The sequence below is a fragment of the Coregonus clupeaformis genome, chromosome 28, assembly GCF_020615455.1.
Source record: "Coregonus clupeaformis isolate EN_2021a chromosome 28, ASM2061545v1, whole genome shotgun sequence".
Taxonomy (NCBI): Eukaryota; Metazoa; Chordata; class Actinopteri; order Salmoniformes; family Salmonidae; genus Coregonus; species Coregonus clupeaformis.
This window is the reverse complement of record NC_059219.1, coordinates 9,185,432-9,212,381: the sequence shown is the minus strand read 5'-3', so window position 1 is coordinate 9,212,381 and position 26,950 is coordinate 9,185,432. Positions and strand designations below refer to the sequence as shown.

The window sequence follows — 26,950 nt, the reverse complement described above, 5'->3', positions numbered from 1 at the left end:
TTTTCTGATGTATCAAATACTTATGTCATGCAATAAAATGCAAATGAATTACTTAAAAATCATACAATGTGATTTTCTGGATTTTTGTTTTAGATTCCGTCTCTCACAGTTGAAGTGTATAGTGGGGAAAAAAGTATTTAGTCAGCCACCAATTGTGCAAGTTCTCCCACTTAAAAAGATGAGAGAGGCCTGTAATTTTCATCATAGGTACACGTCAACTATGACAGACAAATTGAGAAAAATAAATCCAGAAAATCACATTGTAGGATTTTTAATGAATTTATTTGCAAATTATGGTGGAAAATAAGTATTTGGTCACCTACAAACAAGCAAGATTTTTGGCTCTCACAGACCTGTAACTTCTTCTTTAAGAGGCTCCTCTGTCCTCCACTCGTTACCTGTATTAATGGCACCTGTTTGAACTTGTTATCAGTATAAAAGACACCTGTCCACAACCTCAAACAGTCACACTCCAAACTCCACTATGGCCAAGACCAAAGAGCTGTCAAAGGACACCAGAAACAAAATTGTAGACCTGCACCAGGCTGGGAAGACTGAATCTGAAATAGGTAAGCAGCTTGGTTTGAAGAAATCAACTGTGGGAGCAATTATTAGGAAATGGAAGACATACAAGACCACTGATAATCTCCCTCGATCACAAAATGATCACAAGAACGGTGAGCAAAAATCCCAGAACCACACGGGGGACCTAGTGAATGACCTGCAGAGAGCTGGGACCAAAGTAACAAAGCCTACCATCAGTAACACACTACGCCGCCAGGGACTCAAATCCTGCAGTGCCAGACGTGTCCCCCTGCTTAAGCCAGTACATGTCCAGGCCCATCTGAAGTTTGCTAGAGTGCATTTGGATGATCCAGAAGAGGATTGGGAGAATGTCATATGGTCAGATGAAACCAAAATAGAACTTTTTGGTAAAAACTCAACTCATCGTGTTTGGAGGACAAAGAATGCCGAGTTGCATCCAAAGAACACCATACCTACTGTGAAGCATGGGGGTGGAAACATCATGCTTTGGGGCTGTTTTTCTGCAAAGGGACCAGGACGGCTGATCCGTGTAAAGGAAAAAATGAATGGGGCCATGTATCGTGAGATTTTGAGTGAAAACCTCCTTCCATCAGCAAGGGCATTGAAGATGAAACGTGGCTGGGTCTTTCAGCATGACAATGATCCCAAACACACCGCCCGGGCAACGAAGGAGTGGCTTCGTAAGAAGCATTTCAAGGTCCTGGAGTGGCCTAGCCAGTCTCCAGATTTTAACCCCATAGAAAATCTTTGGAGGGAGTTGAAAGTCTGTGTTGCCCAGCGACAGCCCCAAAACATCACTGCTCTAGAGGAGATCTGCATGGAGGAATGGGCCAAAATACCAGCAACAGTGTGTGAAAACCTTGTGAAGACTTACAGAAAACGTTTGACCTCTGTCATTGCCAACAAAGGGTATATAACAAAGTATAGAGAAACTTTTGTTATTGACCAAATACTTATTTTCCACCATAATTTGCAAATAAATTCATTAAAAATCCTACAATGTGATTTTCTGGATTTTTTTTCCTCATTTTGCCTGTCATAGTTGACGTGTACCTATGATGAAAATTACAGGCCTCTCTCATCTTTTTAAGTGGGAGAACTTGCACAATTGGTGGCTGACTAAATACTTTTTTCCCCCACTGTATATAATACCTCTGTGTGTGTGTGTGTGTGAATCCTGTTGAAAATAATGCCTGTGTGTGTGTGTGTGTGTGTATGTGTGTGTGTGTGTGTGTGTTAGTGAATCATGCTGCTCCTGTTGTTTATGTCTCAGCCATCAGATCTTTACATGACGGCTGGTGTGTTTATGGAGATAGACGTGTTGTCTACAAACACTCTTCACTTCCCAGAGGATAGTGCTACATACACACTGTACCATCTTCTCCTTATCTGACCTGAGATCAGCCCCAGAACACACTGTACCATCTTCTCCTTATCTGACCTGAGATCAGCCCCAGAACACACTGTACCATCTTCTCCTTATCTGACCTGAGATCAGCCCCAGAACACACTGTACCATCTTCTCCTTATCCTGACCTGAGATCAGCCCCAGAACACACATGTACCATCTTCTCCTTATCTGACCTGAGAGCAGCCCCAGAACACACTGTACCATCTTCTCCTTATCTGACCTGAGATCAGCCCCAGAACACACTGTACCATCTTCTCCTTATCCTGACCTGAGATCAGCCCCAGAACACACTGTACCATCTTCTCCTTATCTGACCTGAGATCAGCCCCAGAACACACATGTACCATCTTCTCCTTATCTGACCTGAGATCAGCCCCAGAACACACTGTACCATCTTCTCCTTATCTGACCTGAGAGCAGCCCCAGAACACACTGTACCATCTTCTCCTTATCTGACCTGAGATCAGCCCCAGAACACACATGTACCATCTTCTCCTTATCTGACCTGAGATCAGCCCCAGAACACACTGTACCATCTTCTCCTTATCTGACCTGAGAGCAGCCCCAGAACACACTGTACCATCTTCTCCTTATCTGACCTGAGATCAGCCCCAGAACACACTGTACCATCTTCTCCTTATCTGACCTGAGATCAGCCCCAGAACACACATGTACCATCTTCTCCTTATCTGACCTGAGATCAGCCCCAGAACACACTGTACCATCTTCTCCTTATCTGACCTGAGATCAGCCCCAGAACACACTGTACCATCTTCTCCTTATCTGACCTGAGATCAGCCCCAGAACACACTGTACCATCTTCTCCTTATCTGACATGAGATCAGCCCCAGAACACACTGTACCATCTTCTCCTTATCTGACCTGAGATCAGCCCCAGAACACACTGTACCATCTTCTCCTTATCTGACATGAGATCAGCCCCAGAACACACTGTACCATCTTCTCCTTATCTGACCTGAGATCAGCCCCAGAACACACTGTACCATCTTCTCCTTATCTGACCTGAGATCAGCCCCAGAACACACTGTACCATCTTCTCCTTATCTGACCTGAGATCAGCCCCAAAAGCACAATGTGCGGCACCAGACCTGGAGTCTGAGGGAGAGACTCTTCCGCTGTGCTTGATGTGACACACACACAGTGCCTGGATGTATCACACTAGGGCTGTACATGTGTTAGCAGTCATCTGCATATGTAATGTGGCTGGGCTCCTTCTCTCTGCTCCACTCATAGCACATTCACTCACTCCTCTATCAGGAACATGTTGACCTCTCTATCAGGAACATGTTGACCTCTCTATCAGGAACATGTTGACCTCTAACAGGAACATGTTGACCTCTCTATCGGGAACATGTTGACCTCTCTATCAGGAACATGTTGACCTCTATCAGGAACATGTTGACCTCTATCAGGAACATGTTGACCTCTCTATCAGGAACATGTTGACCTCTCTATCAGGAACATGTTGACCTCTCTATCAGGAACATGTTGACCTCTATCAGGAACATGTTGACCTCTATCAGGAACATGTTGACCTCTATCAGGAACATGTTGACCTCTCTATCAGGAACATGTTGACCTCTCTATCGGGAACATGTTGACCTCTCTATCGGGAACATGTTGACCTCTCTATCGGGAACATGTTGACCTCTCTATCGGGAACATGTTGACCTCTCTATCGGGAACATGTTGACCTTTCTATCGGGAACATGTTGACCTCTCTATCAGGAACATGTTGACCTTTCTATCAGGAACATGTTGACCTCTCTATCAGGAACATGTTGACCTCTCTATCAGGAACATGTTGACCTCTCTATCAGGAACATGTTGACCTCTCTATCAGGAACATGTTGACCTCTCTATCAGGAACATGTTGATCTCTCTATCAGGAACATGTTGACCTCTCTATCAGGAACATGTTGACCTTTCTATCAGGAACATGTTGACCTCTCTATCAGGAACATGTTGACCTCTCTATCAGGAACATGTTGACCTCTCTATCAGGAACATGTTGACCTCTATCAGGAACATGTTGACCTCTCTATCAGGAACATGTTGACCTCTCTATCAGGAACATGTTGACCTCTATCAGGAACATGTTGACCTCTCTATCAGGAACATGTTGACCTCTATCAGGAACATGTTGACCTCTATCAGGAACATGTTGACCTCTATCAGGAACATGTTGACCTCTATCAGGAACATGTTGACCTCTATCAGGAACATGTTGACCTCTCTATCAGGAACATGTTGACCTCTCTATCAGGAACATGTTGACCTTTCTATCAGGAACATGTTGACCTCTCTATCAGGAACATGTTGACCTCTCTATCAGGAACATGTTGACCTCTCTATCAGGAACATGTTGACCTCTATCAGGAACATGTTGACCTCTCTATCAGGAACATGTTGACCTCTCTATCAGGAACATGTTGACCTCTCTATCAGGAACATGTTGATCTCTCTATCAGGAACATGTTGACCTCTCTATCAGGAACATGTTGACCTTTCTATCAGGAACATGTTGACCTCTCTATCAGGAACATGTTGACCTCTCTATCAGGAACATGTTGACCTCTCTATCAGGAACATGTTGACCTCTATCAGGAACATGTTGACCTTTCTATCAGGAACATGTTGACCTCTCTATCAGGAACATGTTGACCTCTATCAGGAACATGTTGACCTCTATCAGGAACATGTTGACCTCTATCAGGAACATGTTGACCTCTCTATCAGGAACATGTTGACCTCTCTATCAGGAACATGTTGACATCTCTATCAGGAACATGTTGACCTCTATCAGGAACATGTTGACCTCTATCAGGAACATGTTGACCTTTCTATCAGGAACATGTTGACCTCTCTATCAGGAACATGTTGACCTCTCTATCAGGAACATGTTGACCTCTCTATCAGGAACATGTTGACCTCTATCAGGAACATGTTGACCTCTATCAGGAACATGTTGACCTCTATCAGGAACATGTTGACCTCTCTATCAGGAACATGTGGGAGAAGGGGAGAATGTGTAGTGGAGAAGGGTTGGAGGAAGGGGAGGCTGTGTAGTGGAGAAGGGTTGGAGGAAGGGGAGGCTGTGTAGTGGAGAAGGGTTGGATGAAGGGGAGGCTGTAGTGGAGAAGGGTTGGAGGAAGGGGAGGCTGTGTAGTGGAGAAGGGTTGGAGGAAGGGGAGGCTGTGTAGTGGAGAAGGGTTGGAGGAAGGGGAGGCTGTGTAGTGGAGAAGGGTTGGAGGAAGGGGAGGCTGTGTAGTGGAGAAGGGTTGGAGGAAGGGGGAGGCTGTGTAGTGGAGAAGGGTTGGAGGAAGGGGAGGCTGTGTAGTGGAGAAGGGTTGGAGGAAGGGGAGGCTGTGTAGTGGAGAAGGGTTGGAGGAAGGGGAGGCTGTGTAGTGGAGAAGGGTTGGAGGAAGGGGAGGCTGTGTAGTGGAGAAGGGTTGGAGGAAGGGGAGGCTGTAGTGGAGAAGGGTTGGAGGAAGGGGAGGCTGTGTAGTGGAGAAGGGTTGGAGGAAGGGGAGGCTGTGTAGTGGAGAAGGGTTGGAGGAAGGGGAGGCTGTGTAGTGGAGAAGGGTTGGAGGAAGGGGAGGCTGTGTAGTGGAGAAGGGTTGGAGGAAGGGGAGGCTGGGTAGTGGAGAAGGGTTGGAGGAAGGGGAGGCTGGGTAGTGGAGAAGGGTTGGAGGAAGGGGAGGCTGGGTAGTGGAGAAGGGTTGGAGGAAGGGGATAGATGCTTTGAAGTGGTTTCACGTCAAAGCCAGTTGACAGTTGGCTTCTGCTTTAGCTTAGACCTTTGTGCCTTTTTAATAGCTAGATTAAATTATTAGCTGGATCCCCCTCCAATAAAATACTCAAGCTTTTTACAACGTATGATTTAACCTTTCCACTCACACATCCCTGTCATCCCGTATACGGGTTGAAAATGGCATATTAGGGCAATGATAAGGGCCTAAATTGGAACCCAGTGGCTGTAGACTAACATGCTGTACATGACATCAGAGCTCAGACTCTGCTCTTCACAGCTCTGTGTGGGTTTTGACTGACAGCCGTTCTGAACTTGGGCACCGCACGTGACAAGAAGCTGCCCCCCATCCCTCCTGCTGATTGGACAACTTAAAGCACATTTGTTGTTGTCTGAGTGAGGGAGTCGACGTGTTCTGAAAGATGAGACGTTGAGGATTATAATAAATACTGCTTTGATGTCGTACAAGCGAACCACACAACCGTCCAAATGTGAACTTGACATTTCCATATGATAAAACTCATGTCATTTACAGTATCAACGTTTATGAACGTTTGATCCACAGTTATAAGGATGACATGCGTTATACCCTGGGTTGTCCTGAATAAAATGAGTCAATGTTTGTTTTATTGTGAAGAAAATTAGCCAAGGAACATGCACTTGAATGCACTCGTGACTCCATTCTATGCGCTCCAAAATTACAATCCAACGCATGTCATGGATAGGGTTAATTTATTGATGTATTTTTTATTTAACTAGGTAAGTCAGTTAACACATTCTTATTTACAATGACGGCCTACCAAAAGGCCTCCTGAGGGGACTGCTGGGATTAAAAAAAGTTATATATATATAAATATAGGACCAAACACACATCACAACGAGACAACACAACACTACATAAAGAGAGACTTAAGACAACAATATAGCATGGCAGCAACACAACATGACAACAACATGGCAGCAACACAACATGACAACAACATGGTAGCAACACAACATGACAATAACACGGTAGCAACACAACATGACAACAACACGGTAGCAACACAACATGACAACATGGTAGCAACACAACATGACAATAACACGGTAGCAACACAACATGACAACAACACGGTAGCAACACAACATGACAACAACATGGCAGCAACACAACATGACAACAACATGGTAGCAACACAACATGACAACAACATGGTAGCAACACAACATGACAACACAGCAAGGTAGCAACCCAACATGACAACAACATGGCAGCAACACCACATGACAACAACATGGCAGCAACACCACATGACAACAACATGGTAGCAACACAACATGACAACACAGCAAGGTAGCAACCCAACATGACAACAACATGGCAGCAACACAACATGACAACAACATGGTAGCAACACAACATGACAACATGGTAGCAACACAACATGACAACAACATGGTAGCAACACAACATGACAACAACATGGTAGCAACACAACATGACAACATGGTAGCAACACAACATGACAACACAGCAAGGTAGCAACACAACATGACAACAACATGGTAGCAACACAACATGACAACAACATGGTAGCAACACAACATGACAACAACATGGTAGCAACACAACATGACAACATGGTAGCAACACAACATGACAACACAGCAAGGTAGCAACACAACATGACAACAACATGGTAGCAACACAACATGACAATAACACGGTAGCAACACAACATGACAACAACATGGCAGCAACACAACATGACAACAACATGGTAGCAACACAACATGACAACAACATGGTAGCAACACAACATGACAACAACATGGTAGCAACACAACATGACAATAACACGGTAGCAACACAACATGACAACAACATGGTAGCAACACAACATGACAACAACATGGTAGCAACACAACATGACAACAACATGGTAGCAACACAACATGACAATAACACGGTAGCAACACAACATGACAACAACATGGTAGCAACACAACATGACAACAACATGGTAGCAACACAACATGACAACAACATGGTAGCAACACAACATGACAACAACATGGTAGCAACACAACATGACAATAACACGGTAGCAACACAACATGACAATAACACGGTAGCAACACAACATGACAACAACACGGTAGCAACACAACATGACAACAACATAGTAGCAACACAACATGACAATAACACGGTAGCAACACAACATGACAACAACATGGTAGCAACACAACATGACAACAACATGGTAGCAACACAACATGACAACAACATGGTAGCAACACAACATGACAATAACACGGTAGCAACACAACATGACAACAACATGGTAGCAACACAACATGACAACAACATGGTAGCAACACAACATGACAACAACATGGTAGCAACACAACATGACAATAACACGGTAGCAACACAACATGACAACAACATGGTAGCAACACAACATGACAATAACACGGTAGCAACACAACATGACAACAACATGGTAGCAACACAACATGACAACAACATGGTAGCAACACAACATGACAACAACATGGTAGCAACACAACATGACAATAACACGGTAGCAACACAACATGACAACAACATGGTAGCAACACAACATGACAACAACATGGTAGCAACACAACATGACAATAACACGGTAGCAACACAACATGACAACAACATGGTAGCAACACAACATGACAACAACATGGTAGCAACCCAACATGACAACAACACGGTAGCAACACAACATGACAACAACATGGTAGCAACCCAACATGACAACAACATGGTAGCAACACAACATGACAACAACATGGTAGCAACACCACATGACAACAACATGGTAGCAACACAACATGACAATAACATGGTAGCAACACAACATGACAACAACATGGTAGCAACACAACATGACAACAACATGGTAGCAACACAACATGACAACAACATGGTAGCAACACAACATGACAACAACATGGTAGCAACACAACATGACAATAACACTGTAGCAACACAACATGACAACAACATGGTAGCAACACAACATGACAATAACACGGTAGCAACACAACATGACAACAACATGGTAGCAACACAACATGACAACAACACGGTAGCAACCCAACATGACAACAACACGGTAGCAACACAACATGACAACAACATGGTAGCAACACAACATGACAACAACATGGTAGCAACACAACATGACAACAACATGGTAGCAACCCAACATGACAACAACACGGTAGCAACACAACATGACAACAACATGGTAGCAACACAACATGACAACAACATGGTAGCAACCCAACATGACAACAACATGGTAGCAACACCACATGACAACAACATGGTAGCAACACAACATGACAATAACACGGTAGCAACACAACATGACAACAACATGGTAGCAACACAACATGACAACAACACGGTAGCAACACAACATGACAACAACATGGTAGCAACACAACATGACAACAACATGGTAGCAACACAACATGACAATAACACGGTAGCAACACAACATGACAACAACATGGTAGCAACACAACATGACAATAACACGGTAGCAACACAACATGACAACAACATGGTAGCAACACAACATGACAACAACATGGTAGCAGCACAACATGGTAGCAGCACAAAACATGGTACAAACATTATTGGGCACAGACAACAGCACAAAGGGCAAGAAGGTAGAGACAACGATACATCATGCAAAGCAGCCACAACTGGCAGTAAGAGTGTCCATGATTGAGTCTTTGAATGAAGAGATGGAGATAAAACTGTCCAGTTTAAGGGGTTTTTGCAGCTCGCTCCGGTTGCTAGCTGCAGCGAACTGAAAAGAGGCGTAACCCAGGGATGTGTGTGCTTTGGGGACCTTTAACAGAATGTGACTGGCAGAACGGGTGTTGTATGTGGAGGATGAGGGCTGCAGTAGGTATCTCCGATAGGGGGGAGTGAGGCCTAAGAGGGTTATGTAAATAAGCATCAACCAGTGGGTCTTAATCATGACATGCGTTATACCCTGGGTACCCTGGACTACAAAAGCAGATCCAGCTGTGTATAACGGAATGTTTTTGGATTGCGTAAACAACAACAGTGATTGTGTGATGGTGGGGGCGCAGGCCTGAGTTCCAAATAGAAAACTACAATTGTGCTTGTCTCTGTTCGTCAATGGCAAAGGTAGGAGAGCTAAAAATTATAGTAGAAGGCTATTTCTTTGAGTCATAAAAGTGCATTGAAATTACTAAGGAACGGTGCACAGTCTGGAGAGGGGTGTGGCCACTTGAAGACACCAGTTAGACCTCTCACTCAAACCCACAGTCTGGAGAGGGGTGTGGCCAGTTTGACCTCTCACTCAAACCCACAGTCTGGAGAGGGGTGTGGCCAGTTTGACCTCTCACTCAAACCCTTGTCATTGTTTTGTCTTATCATGCACCAACTTTAACATGTTCATGAATATTCTTATTATGTTACTGAATGTATCCAGAGTATTTTCAGATTTTGTTATTGACAAATGCATGCGAAAAGTACAGAAAAGGTAAAATGCACATAAAATCAACAGTGTAATGTTTGGATTCAGTCTTGTCAGGTGAACTGTTGTGTCCTCAGCTTTGATCTGATAATTTCCCCATAACGTCCAAAGTGTTCTCTTTCCATTGCTACCATGGCCATGCATATGCTTTTTATACTACTTACTTAAAAAAATATATATATATTTGGCCCAACTTCTATGAGTGGTAATGGGTTAACCACCAACGTTCTCAGTGTCAGTTCTCAGTTTCAGTGTGACACTCTGGCTCCAGGGACTCTGATTTATGGAGCCAGGGTTGTTCATTTTCATTTGGGTGTATTTCTATGTTGGGATTTCTAGTTGTGCATTTCTATGTTGTGGTGGTTCTTGATTATTCATGTGACTCCCAATCGGAGGTAACGAGTGACAGCTGTCGGCTCGTTATCTCTGATTGGGAGCCATATTTAAACTGTTGTGGTTTCACTGTGTGTTTGTGGGTTTTTGTTCCTTTTTCGGTCTGTGTACCGTGGACTTCATTGAGTCGTCTTTTGTTTTGGATTTTGGTTACTTTGCTAAATAAAGTCATGTTTCTTGGACACGTTGCGCCTTGGTCATACTTGGACGACATAGACGACCGTGACAGAAAAACCCACCATAAAAGGACCAAGCAGCGTGTCCAGGAGCAAAGAGACTGGACATGGGTGGAGGCGCCGGGTAAGGAGATCGAGAGGCTGGCGATGGCCCAGGTGGGCAAATCGTGGTCCTGGGAGGACATGCTCGGGGGCAAGGGACCTTGGGGGAAGATCAAGGCCCTGGCGAGAGAGGAGCAACGGCGTCAGCAGGGTCATCGTTGGAAGGACGAGAGGCAACCCCAAAAAGTTTTTTGGGGGGCACATGGCTTGGCGGCTGGGCAGCAGGAGGCTGCCACAGGGAGACGTGGAGAGAAGGCTATCGGATTACGGGAGCCATTGGCGAGTAGAGGAAGGGAAGTTGTTGCGGCACGGCGTGAGAGACTGATGTGTGTTACCAGTCCGGTCCGGCCCGTTCCTGATCCCCAGTTAAAGCCAGTGGTGTGTGTTCCCAGTACGGACCGGCCTGTTCCTACTCCACGCATCAAGCCCACGGTGTGCGTCGCCAGTCCAGCCCGGCCTGTTCCTGCTCCACGCACAGAACCTACGGTGTGCGTCGCCAGCCCAGCCCGGCCTGTTCCTGCTCCACGCACAGAACCTACGGTGTGCGTCGCCAGCCCAGCCCGGCCTGTTCCTGCTCCACGCACAGAACCTACGGTGTGCGTCGCCAGCCCAGCCCGGCCTGTTCCTGCTCCACGCACAGAACCTACGGTGTGCGTCGCCAGCCCAGCCCGGCCTGTTCCTGCTCCACGCACAGAACCTAAGGTGTGCGTCGCCAGCCCAGCCCGGCCTGTTCCTGCTCCACGCACAGAACCTACGGTGTGCGTCGCCAGCCCAGCCCGGCCTGTTCCTGCTCCACGCACAGAACCTACGGTGTGCGTCGCCAGCCCAGCCCGGCCGGTTCCTGCTCCACGCACCAGGGATATGGTGCGCTTCGCCAGCCCGGCCCGGCCTGTTCCGGCCACTCGCACCAGGGATACGGTGCGCGTCGCCAGCCCAGCCCGGCCTGTTCCTGCTCCACGCACCATAAAAAAGCCCTGAGATGCGTGTCCTCAGCCTGGGACCACCAGTTCCGGCACCACGCATCAGGCCTACGGTGCGTCCCCAGGGCCCAGCATGCCCTGTTCCTTCTCCCCGCACTAGCCCTGAGATGCGTGTCCTCAGCCCGGTACCTCCAGTTCCGGCACCACGCACCAGGCCTACGGTGCGCCTCAGACGGCCAGAATCTGCCGTCTGCCCAACGGGGCCTGAACTGCCCGTCTGCCCAACGGCGCCTGAACTGCCCGCCTGCCCAACGGTGCCTGAACTGCCCGTCTGCCCAACGGCGCTTGAACTACCCGTCTGCCCTACGGGCGCTAAAGCCGCCCCGTCTGTACTGAGCCTGCAAAGCCGCCCGTCTGCCATGAGCCTTCAGAGCCGTCCGCCAGATCGGAGCCGCTAGAGCCTTCCGCCAGACAGGAGCCGCTAGAGCCTTCCGCCAGACAGGATCAGCCAGAGCCGTCTGCCAGACAGGATCAGCCAGAGCCTTCCGCCAGACAGGATCAGCCAGAGCCTTCCGCCAGACAGGATCAGCCAGAGCCTTCCGCCAGACAGGATCAGCCAGAGCCTTCCGCCAGCTATGAGCAGCCAGATCCGTCAGCCAGCCATGAGCAGCCAGAGCCTTCCGCCAGCCATGAGCAGCCAGATCCGTCAGCCAGCCGCGAGCAGCCAGATCCGTCAGCCAGCCATGAGCAGCCAGATCCGTCAGCCAGCCATGAGCCGTCCCAGCCAGGATCCGCCAGAGCTGTCCAGCCAGGATCCGCCAGAGCCGTCCAGCCAGGATCCGCCAGAGCCGTCCAGCCAGGATCCGCCAGAGCCGTCCAGCCAGGATCCGCCAGAGCCGTCCAGCCAGGATCCGCCAGAGCCGTCCAGCCAGGATCCGCCAGAGCCGTCCCAGCCAGGATCTGCCAGAGCCAGCCAGCCAGGATCTGCCAGAGCCAGCCAGCCAGGATCCGCCATTTAGTCCGGTACTGCCCCTTAGCCCTGTGCTGTCCCTTATCCTGGTGCTGCCCCTTATCCTGGTGCTGCCCCTTATCCTGGTGCTGCCCCTTATCCTGGTGCTGCCCCTTATCCTGGTGCTGCCCCTTATCCTGGTGCTGCCCCTTATCCTGGTGCTGCCCCTTATCCTGGTGCTGCCCCTTATCCTGGTGCTGCCCCTTATCCTGGTGCTGCCCCTTATCCTGGTGCTGCCCCTTATCCTGGTGCTGCCCCTTATCCTGGTGCTGCCCCTTATCCTGGTGCTGCCCTTATCCTGGTGCTGCCCCTTATCCTGGTGCTGCCCCTTATCCTGGTGCTGCCCCCTTATCCTGGTGCTGCCCCTTAGTCCGGTGCTGCCCCTTATCCTGGTACTGCCCCTTATCCTGGTGCTGCCCCTTATCCTGGTGCTGCCCCTTATCCTGGTGCTGCCCCTTATCCTGGTGCTGCCCCTTATCCTGGTGCTGCCCCTTAGTCCGGTGCTGCCCCTTAGTCCGGTGCTGCCCCTTAGTCTGGTGCTGCCCCTTATCCTGGTGCTGCCCCTTATCCTGGTGCTGCCCCTTAGTCCGGTGCTGCCCCTTAGTCCGGTGCTGCCCCTTAGTCCGGTGCTGCCCCTTAGTCTGGTGCTGCCCCTTATCCTGGTGCTGCCCCTTCTCCTGGTGCTGTCCCTTAGTCCGGTGTTGCCCCTTAGTCCGGTGCTGCCTCTTAGTCCGGTGCTGCCCCTTAATCCAGTGGGGTTATATTGGAGGGTGGTCATTTGGAGGAGGCTACGTAAGCGGGTAGTGACTATGGTGGGGTGGGGACCACGACCAGTGCCAGAGCCGCCACCATGGACAGACGCCCACCCAGACCCTCCCCTAGACTGTATGCTGGTGCGCCCCGGAGTTCGCACCTTTAGGGGGGTACTGTGACACTCTGGCTCCAGGGACTCTGATTTATGGAGCCAGGGTTGTTCATTTTCATTTGGGTGTATTTCTATGTTGGGATTTCTAGTTGTGCATTTCTATGTTGTGGTGGTTCTTGATTATTCATGTGACTCCCAATCGGAGGTAACGAGTGACAGCTGTCGGCTCGTTATCTCTGATTGGGAGCCATATTTAAACTGTTGTGGTTTCACTGTGTGTTTGTGGGTTTTTGTTCCTTTTTCGGTCTGTGTACCGTGGACTTCATTGAGTCGTCTTTTGTTTTGGATTTTGGTTACTTTGCTAAATAAAGTCATGTTTCTTGGACACGTTGCGCCTTGGTCATACTTGGACGACATAGACGACCGTGACATTCAGACTGTGTTTGGTTCTTATTTCAGTCAGTGTGGCTCCAGCCCTGAAATAACTCCATAGTGAGACATGCATTCCGTATCCCATAAGGCACCATATTCCCTATGTAGTGCACTACTTGGTAAAGTAACACTGGTCAAAAGTAGTGCACTATAAAGGGAACATGGTGCCATTTGGGACTCATCCGTAGCTTATATACCACCTCAAAGGGGAACTGTCATTGCCAACTCACCAGACCCCAATTAATTATACATCTATGCGTTCATCTCCCTGCCGTGTATTTCATGTTGTAAATCATATTGAACCTCTCCACGGCTGTTTATAATATGAGAGAGGCTTTAGCTTCATTAAGATTGAAACAGCACGGCGACGCATATATGGAGCAACCTCTTCATATGCATAGGTTACATTTGTGTTACACTGTGTCAAGTATTTACACAGGGAAACTTTTGGTGTGTGTGTGTGTGTCAAGCTGAACCTCGGCAAGACGGAGCTGCTCTTCCTCTCGGGGGAAGGACTGTCCGTTCCATGATCTCACCATCACGGTTGACAACTCTGTTGTGTCCTCCTCCCAGAGTGCGAAGAGCCTTGTCGTGACCCTGGACAAACACCCTGTCGTTCTCCGCTAACATCAAGGTGGTGACCCGATCCTGTAGGTTCATGCTCTACAACATTCGGAGAGTACGACCCTGCCTTACACAGGAAGCGGCACAGGTCCTAATCCAGGCACTTGTCATCTCCCGTCTGGATTACTGCAACTCGCTGTTGGCTGGGCTCCCTGCCTGTGCCATTAAACCCCTACAACTCATCCAGAATGCCACAGCCCGTCTGGTGTTCAACCTTCCCAAGTTCTCTCACGTCACCCCGCTCCTCCGCACACTCCACTGGCTTCCAGTTGAAGCTCGCATCTGCTACAAGACCATGGTGCTTGCCTACGGAGCTGTGAGGGGAACGGCACCTCCGTACCTTCAGGCTCTGATCAGTCCCTACACCCAAACGAGGGCATTGCGTTCATCCACCTCTGGCCTGCTGCCCCCCCTACCTCTGCGGAAGCACAGTTCCCACTCAGCCCAGTCAAAACTGTTCGCTGCTCTGGCACCCCAATGGTGGAACAAGCTCCCTCACGACGCCAGGACAGCGGAGTCACTCACCACCTTCCGGAGACACTTGAAACCCCACCTCTTTAAGGAATACCTGGGATAGGATAAAGTAATCCTTCTACCCCCCCTTACCCCACCCCAAATAAAAAATAAAAAAAACACATATTGTAAAGTGGTTATCCCACTGGCGATAAGGTGAATGCACCAATTTGTAAGTCACTCTGGATAAGAGCGTCTGCTAAATGACGAAAATGTAAAATGTAATGTGTTTCTGCGTGTGTGCCCGTGTGTGTGTGTGAATGCAAACCTAACAACAGTCAACGCTATAGGGATTCAGTGAGCTAATAGGTTTCCAATACATTTACTGTCCAGTGTGTTTCAGGAGGTGGAAATAGATGGAAGATGGTTGGGTTGGTTGACTTAACCAAACCCCTCAGAATGTCTAGTCAGAGAGCTTACAGTCTGGCCCTGCCTGCCCTTAACCAAACCCCTCAGGATGTCTAGTCAGAGAGCTTACAGTCTGGCCCTGCCTGCCCTTAACCAAACCCCTCAGGATGTCTAGTCAGAGAGCTTACAGTCTGGCCCTGCCTGCCCTTAACCAAACCCCTCAGGATGTCTAGTCAGAGAGCTTACAGTCTGGCCCTGCCTGCCCTTAACCAAACCCCTCAGGATGTCTAGTCAGAGAGCTTACAGTCTGGCCCTGCCTGTCCTTAACCAAACCCCTCAGGATGTCTAGTCAGAGAGCTTACAGACTGGCCCTGCCTGCCCTTAACCAAACCCCTCAGGATGTCTAGTCAGAGAGCTTACAGACTGGCCCTGCCTGCCCTTAACCAAACCCCTCAGGATGTCTAACAGAGAGCTTACAGTCTGGCCCTGCCTGCCCTTAACCAAACCCCTCAGGATGTCTAGTCAGAGAGCTTACAGACTGGCCCTGCCTGCCCTTAACCAAACCCCTCAGGATGTCTAACAGAGAGCTTACAGACTGGCCCTGCCTGCCCTTAACCAAACCCCTCAGGATGTCTAACATAGAGCTTACAGACTGGCCCTGCCTGCCCTTAACCAAACCCCTCAGGATGTCTAACAGAGAGCTTACAGTCTGGCCCTGCCTGCCCTTAACCAGACCCCTCAGGATGTCTAGTCAGAGAGCTTACAGACTGGCCCTGCCTGCCCTTAACCAAACCCCTCAGGATGTCTAACATAGAGCTTACAGACTGGCCCTGCCTGCCCTTAACCAAACCCCTCAGGATGTCTAACAGAGAGCTTACAGTCTGGCCCTGCCTGCCCTTAACCAGACCCCTCAGGATGTCTAGTCAGAGAGCTTACAGTCTGGCCCTGCCTGCCCTTAACCAAACCCCTCAGGATGTCTAACAGAGAGCTTACAGTCTGGCCCTGCCTGCCCTTAACCAAACCCCCTCAGGATGTCTAGTCAGAGAGCTTACAGTCTGGCCCTGCCTGCCCTTAACCAAACCCCTCAGGATGTCTAGTCAGAGAGCTTACAGTCTGGCCCTGCCTGCCCTTAACCAAACCCCTCAGGATGTCTAGTCAGAGAGCTTACAGTCTGGCCCTTCCTGCCCTTAACCAAACCCCTCAGGATGTCTAGTCAGAGAGCTTAAAGTCTGGCCCTGCCTGCCCTTAACCAAACCCCTCAGGATGTCTAGTCAGAGAGCTTAAAGTCTGGCCCTGCCTGCCCTTAACCAAACCCCTCAGGATGTCTAGTCAGAGAGCTTACAGTCTGGCCCTGCCTGCCCTTAACCAAACCCCTCAGGATGTCTAGTCAGAGAGCTTACAGTCTGGCCCTGCCTGCCCTTAACCAAACCCCCTCAGGATGTCTAGTCAGAGAGCTTACAGTCTGGCCCTGCCTGCCCTTAACCAAACCCCTCAGGATGTCTAGTCAGAGAGCTTACAGTCTGGCCCTGCCTGCCCTTAACCAAACCCCTCAGGATGTCTAGTCAGAGAGCTTACAGTCTGGCCCTTCCTGCCCTTAACCAAACCCCTCAGGATGTCTAGTCAGAGAGCTTAAAGTCTGGCCCTGCCTGCCCTTAACCAAACCCCTCAGGATGTCTAGTCAGAGAGCTTAAAGTCTGGCCCTGCCTGCCCTTAACCAAACCCCTCAGGATGTCTAGTCAGAGAGCTTACAGTCTGGCCCTGCCTGCCCTTAACCAAACCCCCTCAGGATGTCTAACAGAGAGCTTACAGTCTGGCCCTGCCTGTCCTTAACCAAACCCCTCAGGATGTCTAGTCAGAGAGCTTACAGTCTGGCCCTGCCTGCCCTTAACCAAACCCCTCAGGATGTCTAACAGAGAGCTTACAGTCTGGCCCTGCCTGCCCTTAACCAAACCCCTCAGGATGTCTAGTCAGAGAGCTTACAGTCTGGCCCTGCCTGCCCTTAACCAAACCCCTCAGGATGTCTAACAGAGAGCTTACAGTCTGGCCCTGCCTGCCCTTAACCAAACCCCTCAGGATGTCTAGTCAGAGAGCTTACAGTCTGGCCCTGCCTGCCCTTAACCAAACCCCTCAGGATGTCTAGTCAGAGAGCTTACAGTCTGGCCCTGCCTGCCCTTAACCAGACCCCTCAGGATGTCTAACAGAGAGCTTACAGTCTGGCCCTGCCTGTCCTTAACCAGACCCCTCAGGATGTCTAGTCAGAGAGCTTACAGTCTGGCCCTGCCTGTCCTTAACCAAACCCCTCAGGATGTCTAGTCAGAGAGCTTACAGTCTGGCCCTGCCTGTCCTTCCAGGTTAATACTGGTCAGTGTAGCTGGTGACAGTCTAGAATATCAATGTACAGCATATTGAATGTATGTCACTATGCTCCTGCATGTTGATTGGATCATGGTAGAGGTCATGTTTAGATTGTAAAATGGGATCATTTTTGTGGTGTATCAGTGTTCTCCAGGAGCAATAAAGGATTAGACCACTGAGCCACAGTTGTATACGGAGAAACGAAACGGTGAGAGAAGGGAAGAGCCTGGAGACGTCGGTGCTGTAATCTGAGCATGTGTTAATATCTATAGCAGCGGGACGATTGCCTGCGGTAACACAGTGTTTATCATGCAGATTGGTGGGAAGTAACAGGGGAATATTATGTAAAAAGAGGGGGGTTTGTGGAGCGAAATGGAGAACAAAGATATGGGGCATAAATATGAGCGCTAAACATGCTATCAGTTCCTATCCCCTATTCGCGTCCCCGCTGTCTCTCTGCCTGTTTTTTTTTTTAGCATGCTAATCCCTAATGTTAAATAAAGAGGCCAGCCATTAGCCGCCGCTGAGCTCTGGCCCGGGCTCCAGCTAGCCGGGGTTATGAACCTTGAGAGAGAGAGTGTGTGTGTGTACCTTCCGAAGAGGGTCATCTGTAATTACTCCATCCAGCAGTAATGGAGCTTAACGTCTTTAGCATGTGGCTCCCTCTCTCCCGAGACTCACACACACATACACACACCCGAGACGCTCGCTAGGCTTCCCCTGATGTAAAGGGAGAGAGAGAGGGGTCAGCCGGATGCAGCTTTTCCTGAGAGAGAGAGAGAGAGAGAGAGAGAGAGAGAGAGAGAGAGAGTACCTCTGGACAGGCTGGGCTAGGCTGGGCTGTGTGAGCCGTCTCAGATTTAACAGAGTTTATAATAGACAGAGACACCTGGTGTTCTAGGGCTGTGAGATGATGGAGCCTGCCCTGGCACCTAATGAACACCCTCACCCTGGGTTTACCCTGGCACCTAATGAACACCCTCACCCTGGGTTTACCCTGGCACCTAATGAACACCCTCACCCTGGGTTTACCCTGGCACCTAATGAACACCCTCACCCTGGGTTTCACCCTGGCACCTAATGAACACCCTCACCCTGGGTTTACCCTGGCACCTAATGAACACCCTCACCCTGGGTTTACCCTGGCACCTAATGAACACCCTCACCCTGGGTTTACCCTGGCACCTAATGAACACCCTCACCCTGGGTTTACCCTGGCACCTAATGAACACCCTCACCCTGGGTTTACCTGCTGCTACACTCTCTACAGCTGTTGACTCCTTAGAGTAAAGAAGGGAGCCTAGTTCTCTGTGTTAAGGTAGGGTAATCAGTGCTTTAAAATAGATAAAACATAATGAATGATTTACACTCAGGCTTGAAAGGCCAACTGGTATGTTAGCTGTTAGCTTTTGGTGAGGCTTTCAAACGGCAATTAAAAATTTAGCTTTATTTTCGCTAAGCTCTTGAAATATTCATTTTGTTGAGTGTAGCTACGCCGTGTATCGTTTTAATGTGATTTCACTTTTTTTTTTTTTCCCCCACAATGCGGGGTTAATAAACCTCCAAATGAGTTGAGTGGATCGGAGCTGACAGGTTCTTCATAGCATGTACCTCAAAGCTGCAGTCAAATCTTTCTCCTCTCCTCTACACGAATGCAGAGAGCGAGAGAAGCATGGCTTGGATGTTCTTACACAACAGTACTCAGCTCCACAATATTACAGGATACATACTTGGCTACTTACTAGGTGTTTGTACTTCTCCTGGAGCACAGGCCATCTTCAAGAGGTTTCTATCTTATTCAGTCCTGGGACGTGATATAGTGTATGCTGCAGATATAATGTCATTGTTACAGTTGACAAACAGCAAGGATAACATGCTCTCTGTCCAAGCCAGACGAACGTTCGCCAGCCGAGCTGTTCCAAAAGCCCAAACATCCACCTGACGTCAGAGTCCTGCCACACTGTTGGATTGGGGTTAGTAGAGTTACAGACAGACATACAGACGACAGACAGACAGACGGCCACTTCGGTTCGGGGAGGGTTGACCTATTGGTGTTATTGACATACAGACAGACGGCCCCAGACAAACCCTGCGACCTCCCCTGCCCTCGGCCCTCTGTCCCTGGGCCAGCAGCCTGCGTTAAAGCCCCTGCCTGCTGTTTTCTTTGGAGAGGGGGCGAAGCACTCCGCTGTCCTCCTGGCCCAGCCTGGCCCTGGCTGCCTGCACCCTCTGCAGCTGTTTCCTCATCCCCGCTCTGTATGTTTAGGACTCTCCCTTTATCTCTCCCCCTTTCCACCTCCCCTTTCCACCTCTCCCCCCTGCTTGTTCAGGGACACACACCCTACATTGGTCCAGCACTCTCCACCCTGTTGCTCCAAACCCAGAGATCACACTCTTTCCCTTTCTCTTTCCACACCGGCCCCGTTTCCATCCCTCTCTCTCTCTCTCTCTCTCCCTCTCTCTCTCTCCCTCTCCCTCTCCCTCTCCCTCTCCCTCTCCCTCTCCCTCTCCCCCTCTCCCTCTCCCTCTCCCTCTCCCTCTCCCTCTCCCTCTCTCTCTCTCTCTCTCTCTCTCTCTCTCTCTCTCTCTCTCTGTCTCTGTCTCTGTCTCTGTCTCTGTCTCTGTCTCTGTCTCTGTCTCTGTCTCTGTCTCTGTCTCTGTCTCTGTCTCTGTCTCTGTCTCTCTCTCTCTCTCTCTCTCTCTCTCTCTCTCTCTCTCTCTCTCCCCCTCTCTCTCTCTCTCTCTCTCTCTCTCTCTCTCTCTCTCTCCTCTCTCTCTCTCTCTCTCTTTCTCCCTCTCTCTCTCTCTCTCTCTCTCTCTCTCTCTCTCTCTCTCTCTCTCTCTCTGCTCTCTCTCTCTCTCTCTCTGTCTCTCTCTCTCTCTCTCTCTCTCTCTCTCTCTCTCTCTCTCTCTCTCTCTCTCTCTCTCTCTCTCTCTCTCTCTCTCTCTCCGTTTCCCTCCCTTGTGAGTGCTTGTGTGCGTTACAGGTTTTTTAGGAATGTATTTATGAAAAGCAGCCTCCCCATCCACTCGTGAATGTATGCCATCAAACCTTCCTGTAGATTGGGGCTGATGTGGAAAGAACACCAAAAAGCAGGTCACGGTAACACAGCATTGATCTCATTTAACCACACGTAGGTGATGGAAATGTCAGCCTGACACTGGCATCCTGTTTTCCTGCCGTGGTTAACGACTGAGTCGTCCCTTCAGTTCATACAGGTTAATTGGCTGTGTTTTTTGACTAGTTTACCCCCTATCACCTTGCTATGAGCAAGGCCTGATGCACTCCCATTAGGAGGCAGGGTCCTTAGGCCCCGCCCCCCCGATGAAGCTGTTATGATATTCAGGTTGTTTGGCTGTGTTTTCTACAAGTTAACCTCCACTATAGGCAAGGTTCTGACATGCCCCCTGCTGAAACTCTTTTCAAAGTCACATTTTTTGGCTTGCTGTCCTGCTCTGTGGAGAAAAGGACATGGAGGATCCCTCTCTCCCTCATTGTGGGGAAAAGGACATGGAGGATCCCTCTCCCTCATTGTAAAAGGACAAGGAGGATCCCTCTCTCCCTCATTGTAAAAGGACAAGGAGGATCCCTCTCTCCCTCATTGTGGGGAAAATGACAAGGAGGATCCCTCTCTCCCTCATTGTGGGGAAAAGGACAAGGAGGATCCCTCTCTCCCTCATTGGAAAAGGACATGGAGGATCCCTCTCTCCCTCATTGTTCGCCGTATTCAAAACCGCTTGCTGCCGCTGTCTGCCAAAAGTAACATTACTGAATGTAATGTTATAAAATAACTTTTAAGTAATAACAATGTCAAAGTGGCAGATTCACAGTCCTAGACCTGGCCTCAATGCCGGTGTGGAATTCAACGTCTAGGTCAGCAAGTCTCTACTCAGGCTCTACAGTGTTATTTACATCAAATCCTGAGAAAGAACATCGGTATTGTAGACCGAAGGTCCTTGTTGAAAGTCATTATTATTTAAAAAATATCCAGTCCTTTTATGTGTCCTGTGTTGGGTTTGGGTTGACTATTTCATATGCTGCTACTTCTCTTATGATTGTTGATGTTTGGGTTTTAGCCCCTCCGTCTCAGGTTCAGTGTTCAGCCTGAGGGACATTATTGACGGTGAAGGATTCCATTGATAATAAAAAATTGTGGCTGAGTTGAACAGAAGCTGGCTGCATGGGACAATGGAGGCAGGGAGAGCGAGAGAGAGAGGAATGTTTGATGCAGTCTGAGGTCCTCTGAAAGTGCAATAGGGAGAAAAGGGGAGACGTCATTAGCTAGCTACTCACCTGAATACAACCTTACTGTCATGTTCTTTAGTATTCAGCTGTACTCCACCGTGATATATCCCATAGTCCTCCATCAGTCCGTTATGCATACTTCTCAGCCCCAGGTACACACTGTAAAGTTTGGAGGAGGCTAACGTCTGACCGTTAGCGCTGGACTGTCTACTCTATTTGATTGAACGTTTCTTGGAACCACTGCTCTCAGAACTGGTGCGTTGACCAGAATTAAAACATTAGATTCACTGAAGAGGGTCACACACTCCAAAAAATACCTATTATTTTCTATTATTTATTACAAAGGCAACAATAGCAAAACAATGTCATCTAAGCTTTTGACCGTGGTGGGCTTATTCCTCAAATAGCTGCCGAATGCGGTTCACAAACATAAACATCAGTTGACAGTTTGAAACCAAGCCAACAACAAGCCGAGCATCTGTCTCCTTTTTCTACTTGCCCCCAAAACGTCTTTGTTTTCCAGTAAATATTCATTATCAGACTGGTCAGATCTGCCAATCGTTGTAGTTGTTTTGCGCATTGCAGGCCTTGGGTTCAAGTAGTATTTGAAGTCTTTAGTTGCACATATGATTGAGCTTGCCTGGCACGTTACAACCAATGGAATAAGTCCCCAAAAGTCCAAACCCCGCCCATCTTTCACTCCAGGCCAGCTCAATTAGCTATTTAAAGTGTTTAAGAGAAAACAAATACTAGTTGAACCCAGGTCTGCCTTTCTGGAGTCACTGGAGGCTTACATTGCATGACTGCTGCGTCTGCGTTTTGTCAGTAGTCATGGAGACTTCTGAAGCGTACTGTCCCAGAATCTGATACACAAGACGAAGCTCCTGTTCTGCTCCTCGACACTCTGTCATCCTCGTGTCAGCCAGAGCCCAAACCCTGCAACAATGCAATTACTCAAAACGTTTTAACCCTGCAACAATGCAATTACTCAAACGTTTTAATCCTGCAACAATGCAATTACTCAAATGTTTTATTCAGCATGCAAATTATAAATAGCTGTCTCATGAATCAACCATTGCAAAAAAACAATGTTTTATCCCACTTTCCTGGTTGATGATTTTCATCCTGATCATCACAGGAAAAACAATGCAGACGGTGTGTTTATAACGATCTGATGGTGGTACTACTCTATGTCTTGCACATCACTCAAACCACAACCATACAACTATCTAAATGTCTCCTACAGGTCCATAAAATATGGCTGCCCATACGGGTCCATAAAATATGGCTGCCCATACGGGTCCATAAAATATGGCTGCCCATACGGGTCCATAAAATATGGCTTCCCATTTGGGTCCCAGGGAAGTAACATATCAATGTTAATGTTTTAGTCTCTCCAATTATCTGTGTATCATTGTTAAGTATGGCTTAGTGTGTGTGTGTGTGTGTGTGTGTGTGTGTGTGTGTGTGTGTGTGTGTGTGTGTGTGTGTGTGTGTGTGTGTGTGTGTGTGTGTGTGTGTGTGTGTGTGTGTGTGTGTGTGTGTGTGTGCGTGGTGCGTGCGTGCGTGCGTAGGCGTGCGTAGCGTGCGTGCGTGCGTGCGGGCGTGCGTGCGTGCGTGCGTGCGTGGCGTCGGCGCGCATGCGTGGCGTGCGCCGCGCGTGCGTGCGTGCGCGGCGTGCGCGGCGTAGCGCGGCGTGCGCGCGCCGTGCGTGCGCGCGGCGTCTGCGTGCGTCGCGCGCGTGCGTGCGCGGCGTGCGCGCGCGCGTAGCGCGCGTGCGGCGTGCGGCGTCGGCGTGCGCTTGGTCGCGCGCATGTCTGGCTCTCTCCCAGCTACATATCTTACTCAGTTATTGGAATGATCCCTTGCAATCAGCATTAACTAGAATCAGCCAACCGTCTCCTCTGAATCCTAAATGGAAAGTTAACTGCCATGAGATGCATTAGTGTTTGACCTCTAGGTAGGAGATAGATAGAGGCCTGATTGTTAAGATACTTCCATTTGATCTGCAAGACTGGTCAAGAAATAGATGTTAATAGCAATTGATTGACCAAGTTAGCCTATTTACTAAGACTTTACTAAGATATTTACCAAGGTAGCCTATTTACTAAGACTTTACTAAGATATTTACCAAGGTAGCCTATTTACTAAGACTTTACTAAGATATTTACCAAGTTAGCCTATTTACTAAGACTTTACTAAGGTATTTACCAAGGTAGCCTATTTACTTTACTAAGATATTTACCAAGGTAGCCTATTTACTAAGACTTTACTAAGATATTTACCAAGGTAGCCTATTTACTAAGACTTTACTAAGATATTTACCAAGGTAGCCTATTTACTAAGACTTTACTAAGATATTTACCAAGGTAGCCTATTTACTAAGACTTTACTAAGATATTTACCAAGGAAGCCTATTTACTAAGACTTTACTAAGATATTTACCAAGGTAGCCTATTTACTAAGACTTTACTAAGATATTTAATAAAAACATGTTTTTTTTAACCAGGAATCATCTTCTATATATGTTGAGATGCTATTCATTGTATTTTATGATATTCCGTATATTTTATTCGTGTATATCTCTTCTCTTCCTCAGAGACAATAATAACAAATATTTACTTGTTGGTTTGTGATTTTCTATGTGGCTTCTGGTTCTTGCAGTGTGTCATGGTATTTTCTATGTGGCTTCTGGTTCTTGCAGTGTGTCATGGTATTTACAGTGGTCTTCTCTGTCTCCCCAGAGGGTGTGTGTGAGATCTGGCTGACCAGTGAGGACACCGGGGCATACGGCAAGGACATCGGGACGGACCTGCCCACTCTGCTATGGAGACTAGTGGAAGAGATTCCTGAAGGAGCCATGTTGAGACTGGGCATGACCAACCCTCCATACATCCTGGAGCACCTGGAGGTACTGCCACCGTGTGTGTGTGTGTGTGTGTGTGTGTGTGTGTGTGTGTGTGTGTGTGTTGACTGTGACGGTATACATATTTAGGAATTCACAAAATGTTCATTATTTGACATGCAGGCCTGATGCTACATTTCTAATTGAGTTCCTTTACTGGGTAATTGTTCTCAGCCCCAGCAGTAACATCAGTTGTTGAACAACGGACAGAGACTGTCGCCTCAGGTGGAGTGAGGATTATAGTGAGGGTGTGTGTGTGTGTGTGTGTGTGTGGGTGTGTGTGTGTGTGTGTGTGTGTGTGTGTGTGTGTGTGTGTGTGTGTGTGTGTGTGTGTGTGTGTGGGTGGGGGTGTGTGTGTGTGTGTGTGTGGGTGGGGGTGTGTGTGTGTGTGTGTGTGTGTGTGTGTGATGTGACACACACTAGTAACAGAGGAGATGTACTGGGGGAAGCTGTTTTAATTGGCTGGGGGGTTCATTGAGGTTGTAATGTTTGTCCCCGTATGTAAAGGCTACGTTTATGCTCCGATACATTCAAATTAAAACCTGATGAAGCTTTCTTCTGATGAAGGAAATAACAATTAAATGCTAATTCATTGTGTAAGGCTGGTTGGATGAATGTGGAGGACAGTGGGAAGGTGTTTTTTTTTGTTTCATGTGTGTCTCTGTGTGTGTGTTCATCTGCCTAGTGATGGGTTCATTGTCTCAGCTCCATACGTTCAGCAGATTAACTCGTTTTTTTTTTTTTTTCGTTCTCTGTCTTTAAACGGTTCTATATGTCTAGGAATGATTGAACTAGAGTGCCTTGAGTCAATAGCTGTACTCCAGCAGGGTAATCTTTTCTAAAGGTACATCTGTTGTATTCTTAGAACCAGCTAAAGGGCAGAGCTGTCTTGTTCTTTTAGATACTTCAGATATTACGTCACCCTGTTATTGGACTAAATCAAAGGAAATGGTTTTGATTGTTGAGGAAAATGCCAAGTGCACTCCTCTAAGCCACTCACGTCGGTTACTTCTGACACACATCCAGAAAATAACTACACCGATGGCGTGTCTCCGTTTGGTGATTGGGTGCTGTTAGATCCAGATTGGTCTCATGGGCATTTCATTTTGACATTTTTTTTTTTGATTACGTTGCACCTTTAATGGGTCTACTCTCTCTCTCTCTCTCCAAGACATGAAAAGATATCTTAACAAAGCCTAGTGCTTCCTGTTTGATGTTTCCTTTACCTTGTCGTTGTGAACGGTCGGTCTCACTACTGCGGAGATGGAGGGACAGTGGGAAATGACAAAGGTATGTAGCTAGTAAATTGCAGGGTGATTTGAGCCGTGAAGGGCTGTGTGATTCTGTGGCGTAGTAAGACCTTTAGTAAGGAAGGTATTTAGCACAGCATTAGCCTGGAGACAGTCAGGGAACCAGAGAGGGATTACAAAGCTCTCTCACTATCTTTCTTTCTTTCTCTCTCTCTCTCTCGCTCTCTCACTGTCACTTTCTGCCTTGGTAATGGCAAAGCAGCTGACAGACACAGGAGAGGTGAGAGGAGGGGAGGGAGGGGGAGAGGAGGGGACAGGAGAGGTGTCGAGGAGGGGACAGGAGAGGTGTCGAGGAGGGGACAGGAGAGGTGTCGAGGAGGGGGGAAATATGGATATGGGTTGAAAGCTGCAGGAAAGCAGGGGTGAGGGGAGAAGGTGATACCTGACTGACTGGAAAAGCAGACATCAAACTAAATGGAGTGGAAAGAAACTGTTTGCCTCATTAAAACCATCAGGATCAAATCAATTAAATAATG

General features: G+C 48.2%; 1 protein-coding gene across 1 annotated transcript in view; it reads left to right on the top strand.

Annotated features, from left to right (window-relative positions):
• LOC121560364 (threonylcarbamoyladenosine tRNA methylthiotransferase-like) overlaps nt 1-25,350 on the top strand; it is a 266,806-nt gene extending 241,456 nt beyond the window's left edge. The window contains exons 6-7 of the mRNA XM_045208311.1: nt 25,004-25,170; nt 25,339-25,350. Of these exons, the coding sequence (XP_045064246.1) occupies nt 25,004-25,170; nt 25,339-25,350 (179 nt within the window). The remainder of the gene's footprint in view (nt 1-25,003; nt 25,171-25,338) is intronic.
• Nucleotides 25,351-26,950: the final 1,600 nt, after the last annotated feature.